This window comes from Phytophthora infestans, genomic scaffold (genome assembly GCF_000142945.1).
Source record: "Phytophthora infestans T30-4 supercont1.11 genomic scaffold, whole genome shotgun sequence".
Taxonomy (NCBI): Eukaryota; Oomycota; class Peronosporomycetes; order Peronosporales; family Peronosporaceae; genus Phytophthora; species Phytophthora infestans.
This window is the reverse complement of record NW_003303748.1, coordinates 2,038,721-2,046,525: the sequence shown is the minus strand read 5'-3', so window position 1 is coordinate 2,046,525 and position 7,805 is coordinate 2,038,721. Positions and strand designations below refer to the sequence as shown.

Here is a 7,805-nt window from a genome sequence, read left to right as displayed (position 1 = left end):
TTTAGAGGATTGGTGGGAACTCCATGTCGCTAATCAATTTCGGTAGAAGGATCCGGAATGACTGCACGAATTCTTGGAATCCGCGGCGTGTCGTATCTACTGGAAGAGCTTCTTACCTTGGTGGTCTGAGGATGATTTCGCGTGTTGCATGTCTCTTTTGTGAGTGTTTGTAGGATTTCCTGCTCGTCGGGCTGTCCACAAATCGTACAGTCATTTCAAATATGCTGGCGAAAATTCTAACAGATATGAAGGGCCAGCATTCTCTAAATCTCTTCGTACCCGCCTCCACATCTCTCTCCCCCTCCCCCGGTCGTCCGTGCTGCTGGTGCTCGTTGTCCTCTGCTCTCGCCTCCGCCGTATGCTGCAGGTGCTCGTTGTCCTGATGCTGGTGCTCGCTGTCCGTGCTACTCGTCGCTGACGCTATGTGCTGTTGGTGCTCGTCGTCCTGCTGCTCTCACCTCCGCTGTGTGCTGTTGGTGCTTGTCGTGTGTGCTGATGGTGCTCGTCGTCCTGCTGCTCTTGCCTTCGCTGTGTGCTGTTGGTGCTCGCTGTGCTGTCCGTGCTGCTCGTCGCTGACGCTGTGTGCTACTGGTGCTTGGCGTCGTGGTGCTTGTTGTTGTCGTCCGACTGCTGGTGCTCGTCGTCCTGCTAGTGGTGCTCGTTGTCCTGGTGCTTGTCGACCCGGCGTGTGCTGCTGGTGCTCATCGTGTATGTTGCTGGTGTGTGCCGCTGGAGCTCGTCGTCCGTGCTGCTGGTGCTCGCTGTCCTATTGCGGGGGTGGCCTCCCAACGCGTCGTCTGTGCTGTGCACGGGAGCCCATCTCTATCAATCAAAGGTATGCTGGAAAGAAATTATGCGGTTTTATTGATCTTAACAAATGTATTAACGAATGCTGTATCTTATTCTATCTGTAGCGCTGGGGGATTCAGACAAGGGCGCCCAGGAAGTCTACCACCGTAGGCACCTTGACGTTTGTATGGCCCACGGTATACGAGTCTCTCTCGCTTGTCCATTGCGTGAACGCCACAGACGTGCTTTGCCATCAACGTGTGGATTCATGCCGCAAACTTCTGCCAGTAACGACACGGACACGTCCAAGACACTGTATTTACAGGCCAGCCACCGTCAGGCATTCCTTCAATCTCCATTCTGGCTGTCTGCTCACCGAGCTGAGCCGTGACTGGTAGCGCCTCGCGGGAACGCTTTGCCTCGGGGTCGAAGACACGGGGTACTTGGCGAATGATAACCCGGACAACCTGGGTTGAAGCGCTTCCACCTTCATCGGCATTGCTTAGCAAATATGCAATAGAGTTGCGGAGACATTGCGGCTCCAAAAGCATTCCGGCTTTTCTCATTGCACTGGCGCGCCGAACAAGGGTGACACTTGGTGCTGGGTCCACACCAAATGATCTTGAAGTGGTGAATTCGGGAGTGCAGCATGCCATTAGCTGACGGAGCAGAGAGCCTATTTTCATCCTTACACGCAGCGTGTTATCGCGTTTGAGGGACGCATTGAACGTTTCAACAGGGTTATTTGTCACAGCAAATGCCGGAGGAGTATGGAAGACCTGCCACCTCCAAAATCGACCCGTCAACCATTTGCGCTTGAAATATTCCGTGAAACTCTCAAGACCCGGAATCAGCGCCCAGTCGTTCAACATTCGTGTCTTGACTTCTTCATACTCCAACTCACTGGCGGCAAAGTGCAGGTCATGAACACCTCTAGCCACTACAGGGTAGAGAGAATGGTGGAGCTTCCTCGTCTTCTCATGCACTTTTGCAGCTACATGGTAAAAGCACATGAGTACTTTAACTTCGCTATCAGCTCCGAGTACACAAGCGACGGCATTGTATTGAGCGTCGTCGGCGTCGGCGTCGCCCATCGCAAATCGCACAGCTAGTTGTTTACCGGTCACTTGAGAGTAGACCTTCCGAAGGGCCATTAGCGCCTCAGAAAGATGTATTTCTTTCCTTTGCGAAGACACAAAAATTGCCATGAGATGAAACTTTCGACAACAGTCTGTGATGCCTACGCAAACACAGGGTAGTCAACGTGGTTCAATTTGAACGTTGCGTCCATGTGCAGGACAAACGTCGCAGGATCTCGATCTGCCTGGCGCAGTAGCTTCTTCGATGACACTCCCATCAAAAACGGGTTTGCATCAGCTCCCGACCCAACGTACGGTCTTCCCTCTTCTTCCGTTCTCCACGTAAATGAAAAGGCATCGAAATCTTGCTCCTGACCTGTGAAGGATGTTTCGCGAACCATACGCCTCACGTCGTCGAGGTAGTCGTTGGCATTAACGGTTTAAGCAAGGTAGTTGTAGACGAAACGTTGCACGACCTTTAGAGGCGGCAACGTATCGAGGCCAAGCTTAAACTTTCGCATTAATCCGGAACGGATCCGCGCTGGCTTAAGCACTTGATCCGCCATTTCATTGATAAAACTCTGCATTGCTCGCGTAATGCGGGGTGGCCGAGGCGATCGGCGAGTACTTACGTGCGAGCCTACCTTGAAGAGATCAAGGAGATCTTCTTGCTCGCACTTCAGCAGCTTTCCGCGCCACTCGCATCCAGCGTACGGCATTGCAGCCTTACACTCGTTGCACGCGCAGCGTAACAGGCGCTTTCTCATGTTTTGGGCGCAGCGTTGGTGCAGACAGTGCATGGAACATGGTCGCTTTTTACAATTTTGTAGCTTTAAAATGACCCCAGAAGTAGATCGATGTCTTCCTGGTTCAGGCCGACAGCAAGTTCCGTCCAGGGTAAGGCGCGAGGCATGGTTCGATGGTGGAGAGGGGTGTGTAGCTGCGTGGAGTCTTTAAAAGTGAGCCAACACATTTGTCTCTATGCTAGTGTGGTATTGGTTAAAACAGTGCTACTGATAAGTTTCGATTGGGTGCTAAATGAATGGCTATAATAATTAAGGATTTCAGTGTCAGTACACTCACTTTGAGTGCTGTCAAACTCTATTCAGTGTTATTATTTGTCCAAAGATGCAAAAACAGAGGTTTATGGTGCTAGTAGTATAGTGTGGGTGGTACATAATTTGCTTGGGTGTTGTGAGGACGTTCTCCTTTGATCACTATTTCAATAAACCGCTGTATCTTTTGTACTTCGAAGTAAATACGTCGCATCTTATTATAAATATACCGCCCGATACAAATGCCAAATCAGATCAGTTTTGCCAGAATATTCGTTTTTAAATACTTGTAGTAATTTTTTAAATCGCTTTTTTGGAAATGCGCAATAATGTACAGTGTATTATTAATAGAGCATCGTAAGCTGACAAGAATGGGAAGAACGGTACCTGTTGGAAGAGCTACGGTGCCTATTAATATTGAGTGTGCTCGTTTAAAAAAAATGAAAGCAAGACACTTAAACGAGGACACCCAAAAGGCGCCGTAGCTCAAAGCAATGCTTTGATCGGTGAAACTTTTTAATAATAATACATGAAAGCTCTTTCCATACCAGGTATCAAAGGACGGCCATCGTATCGCCGACAGGAAGCATGTTGTCCGCTTGCACTTTCATTTCAGTGTACACTGTACACTGTACAGTACATTAATCTACCGGTACCTACATGTATCTTGAAAACACACATACACATGATACACGTGTTTTGAAGTAAAAATGCAATGAACTGTATGCATAAATTACTACTTCAAATTTTTTTTGAAGTAACATTAAGTCGAATACTGTTGTGCACGACCAAAACTTATGCTTTTAATAATATTTAAAGTTCAATATTGATAAATGTACAGTATTTACACCTAGCTATACGAACACTACACTACCAAAGAGGCTTAGCCTTATGACTACTGTATTAACTAGCATTATGAGCGCGAGGAAACGTGTACAGCACTACTATTTAAACGTTCGATTCAGTACAAATGTAAAGGCATAATCAATAACTTTCTGCACGTGATATTGCATAAGTTCGCAGAAAACGAATGCTTTGCAGAGCTATCGGAGCTGCACATCCTCAAAAAGGTAGAACAAAGCATCGAATGCTTACCGGTGTTGGCGATTGTGACTTGGACTGGAAGTTCCAGTCTGGAAAACGTTCATTCGACAATCCACCCGTTGGTGGAAATCCTCCACTCTTCCTGGTCTGCCAAAGAGTACAGTTACAGGCCATCATGCACCTTCACTGCGTTCTGATGGTACTGGTAGCCATTCTTGCTGCCAGCAATGGCGCAGTGTCGGCTACTATCGTCAAAGAAGACTCCGAGCACGTCAAGATTAATCGTGCTCACTCAATTCAAACTCTTCAGACAGACACCAGACGTAAGCGATTCTTACGCACTGAAGACAAATTTAATACTGACTACTACTACGACCCGGCCAAACGAGATGACCATCGATCGGCGTTCATTGAGAACAAACTTGAGAAATCGCTGACAAACCCAAGAAAAACAACGAAGTTGTATGAGCAATGGTACAAGAGGGGATACACGCTGAAAAGAGTGTCCAGTGGATTGAACCAAGATGAAAATAGAGAGCTCCAAAGGGTTTACCAAGAGCTCGCCCATGGGTATGCGGCGTACATCAAGAAAGAGAAGAGGGGGAAGCCTAGGAAAGACTAAGCTACCTTCATTCCAGTGAAACAGCTTTCACCGACTGATAGGTAAGTTCAAACGAAATTGACATGTGAACAAAATTCTTGAAGTTATTGTTTCGAGCAAGCTGTATGGCATAATACAACAATGCTTTAATATCATGGAGCATTTTTGCTTGCATAACACTGCATATGTAGTATGAGCTGTACACGCATAAGAGATTGATACACCGAAGACGCAAAAGCTCGTAAGTATAAAGCGAGTGATATCGCGTTAGTTGATTCACGATAAAACACCTAAATGATTTTTTTAATAAACATGTTGTGTATTATAGTTGGCCACACATTCAATATTGTGGTAAGACCCTCCATGGAGCTCGTCACGGCTAAAGAAGGTAATGCCCGAAGATGAATGTTTGTTGATTGATTTTGGAGGCCCTGGCAATTCGGCTACACTATCGGTGTTAAAAATACCGGTAGTGCTTGTCGAATTATCATCTTTATTTTTAAAGTGAATAAGATTTTATTTTAATTTTTAAAAGATGATTGGAGAAAGCATTGTCCTTTCGTGGTGTGTTGAAGCCGCGGCTTATCATTACTGCCAAAACTGTACGGAACGCAAAAGCACCGATTGAGATTTGCTAAATATGATGATTCCTACGGTTCTACCGCGGCGTTACCGGTACCTAGAATAAATCTCTGCCATCGATACCGGTACGTTACTACTCGACCCCCTTTTGTCAACATAGAATTAGAGCATGCAACTACGCTACATCCTGCTGCTGGCCGCGGCCACCCTTGCTACAGCGAGTAGCACGACCTCAGCAGCGAGTGGCACCCGCGACCCCAAGACCCCGACCGTGGCCTCCAACCACCACATTGAAAAGACGGTGACGGCCCAAGCTGACCACGAGTTCATGCGGTCCCTGCTTGAGGATGACGACAACAGTGCTACCCAGGGCCAAACCTTCATGGAACACAAACTGAAGAAGATGCTAACGAACCCAAAAAAAGCGAAGCAGCTGTATCAGCACTGGCACAAGAAGGGATACACTGCTAAGCAAGTGGCCAGCGACCTTGGCCAGACAGAGAATCGAGCGCTAGATCAGACTTACAAGAAAATAGCGAAAGAGTATGCAGCGTTTGTCAAGGAGCAATCTGTATAGCCAATTACATGCAGGATCCGCAACTAGGCTTACAGCTCGATAAACCATCTCGACGAAGATTACATTGTAACGTGTTTAAATTTTTGTGCAGTTCTGTCAGTCTACTAGTACAATGTTATTCAACAGTGACAGCGGTAACTGTTGACGCGCGCGACGCCCCGGATTAAGCTAACGGAATAACCTTAGCCGTTCTCAAATGACGACGAAAAGCTACCACTTTCCGAAATTCGGTTGCACCAGACTCAAAGAACTCACACTTTACAATTGCTTTTACGTACTTGGAAGTGTTGAGTACCGGTACTACCTTCCTACTCGCTTTTTTTTAACGTTGAGCCGAACAGCTTCAGTGCTACTACCTCCGCACGGAAAACTATATCGTCTGCGACTTACGCTGAGAGCACCGTTTTTTTTACCTAGTGTACCTTTGTGCTAAGCTTAGGCCCAGGAAAGATCGTACTTATTCTAGCGGAGAATATTCACCATACATATTATGCGTCATTGTCGTCACCTAATGCTTTTATTCGACGCGGTATGCAAATTGATTCGCTGACTAGCGCAATTGCTGTAGACGCTTTGGGAGATAGGTCGCTTGTTCAGGGATGTAGACACGTACTGAGGTGCAAACTTTATTGCTTGTGTGTTGTGCTTTCAGCATAGGTGTCTAAATTAAAACCTCATTATTTTTTACAGAAAGCGTATTGGTATTGGTGAGATTTTTCCCAAACTAAAAAAAAACAATTTAAAATGTAAGAGCAAAAAAAATCAATTGAAATTGAATTTTTTACAGTATCAACAACGCTTCATCTCATCTTCTAAAAGCGGTATTAAGTGTGGTCCGGTAGCGCAAGTGACAGGGAAACATTTATTTTTGTAAGGATTAAAAAAAAAGCACATATTTTCTGGGCAATCTGAATCGCAACTGCACCAATGATGCCGTTAATCTAGATTGGCAAAGGATGGAGTGCTAAAATTGAAAGTTGCAAGCTCATGCTCCAGCAGCAGCTACTGCTGGAGTATTGTGCAAGGAAGATGGTGAAGGAACTTGGACGGAGATGTGAGAAGTAAAAGCGTATTTCGAAGTGAGTACTTTAGTAAGTAGTTCGAGGCTAATGAGCCGCTACTCATTTACCCACTAAGCGACTGCTACGAGCAGACGCCCCGTCGGTCGTTATCGCAACACGCCTTCTCGAGTCGTGTGGGTACGTTCTAGCATGGTTTCATTGTGTTCGTGTTTTCAGGTGGCGTTGTAAGTCGCAGGGCTTTCACCAATCGCTGGTGAATCTGTGTGCCAAATGGGTTGGTTACTGTGTCGGCCTCCTTCATACCTTCGGTGGGGCATTACTTCATGTTGGGTTCTCCTCGCTCGATTGTGTCACGAATAAAGTGAAACTTGATGTTCACATGCTTTATTCTGTCAGTCGTGATCTCGTTCTCCATGGTCTTGATCACACTTTGGCTATCAAGCTCAGGGCAGACCGGATCCGTTTGTGCCTTGAGCATCAGCTCTTGCAGCAGCTAACGGACCCTAAGACATTCCTTGACTGCGATGCTGCCTGCGATATACTCGGCCTCAGCGGTTGACAGCGCCACTGTGGGTTGCTTCTTGGCGAACCAGACGACAGTCATCCACTTTATTTAATAAGGGCTCCAGAAGCTGACTTGTCTGTCTTTCGACCCCAGCCCAATCGACGTCATTGAACATTACACTCGCCAGCAAGAGTTGTAACGACGCGGCTTCTCTTCGCTATAGCCTCGATGGCAGCTCCGTTTGCGACTCGGATTGGTAAATACGTTGGCTGTAGGCCTCACCGGTACCACAAAGTGGTATGTTGCTCATGAATCTAGTAGCCGATCTGACGAATCGGTTGACGTAGTTGTTGTTGCCACTGCCATCCAGACACCACCTCCGTCGCTGGAATCAGCTTCATTTGCACCACCACTATTGTCACACGCCGCTACAGCATTCACTGGCACCAGCTGCCTTGCGTTGATCACGAACGAGCAGTCAGTAATCTTGCACTTGGGGTCGCTATAGGCGTAGCATTTCGCCACCGCTGCAGCGTGTCCTTCTACCGTTG

The 7,805-nt window shown here is 46.9% G+C and overlaps 2 protein-coding genes across 2 annotated transcripts; both read left to right on the top strand.

Annotated features, from left to right (window-relative positions):
* Positions 1-4,142: 4,142 nt before the first annotated feature.
* Positions 4,143-4,589, top strand: PITG_07587 (secreted RxLR effector peptide protein, putative; the record flags this gene model as incomplete). The annotated part of the gene is made up of 1 exon (XM_002904524.1): positions 4,143-4,589. The coding sequence occupies one exon, from the start codon at positions 4,143-4,145 to the stop codon at positions 4,587-4,589; it is 447 nt and encodes a 148-aa protein (XP_002904570.1).
* A 730-nt stretch (positions 4,590-5,319) lies between these two features.
* Positions 5,320-5,727, top strand: PITG_22828 (secreted RxLR effector peptide protein, putative; the record flags this gene model as incomplete). Its single annotated transcript, XM_002904523.1, has 1 exon — positions 5,320-5,727. The coding sequence occupies one exon, from the start codon at positions 5,320-5,322 to the stop codon at positions 5,725-5,727; it is 408 nt and encodes a 135-aa protein (XP_002904569.1).
* Between the last annotated feature and the right edge of the window lie 2,078 nt (positions 5,728-7,805).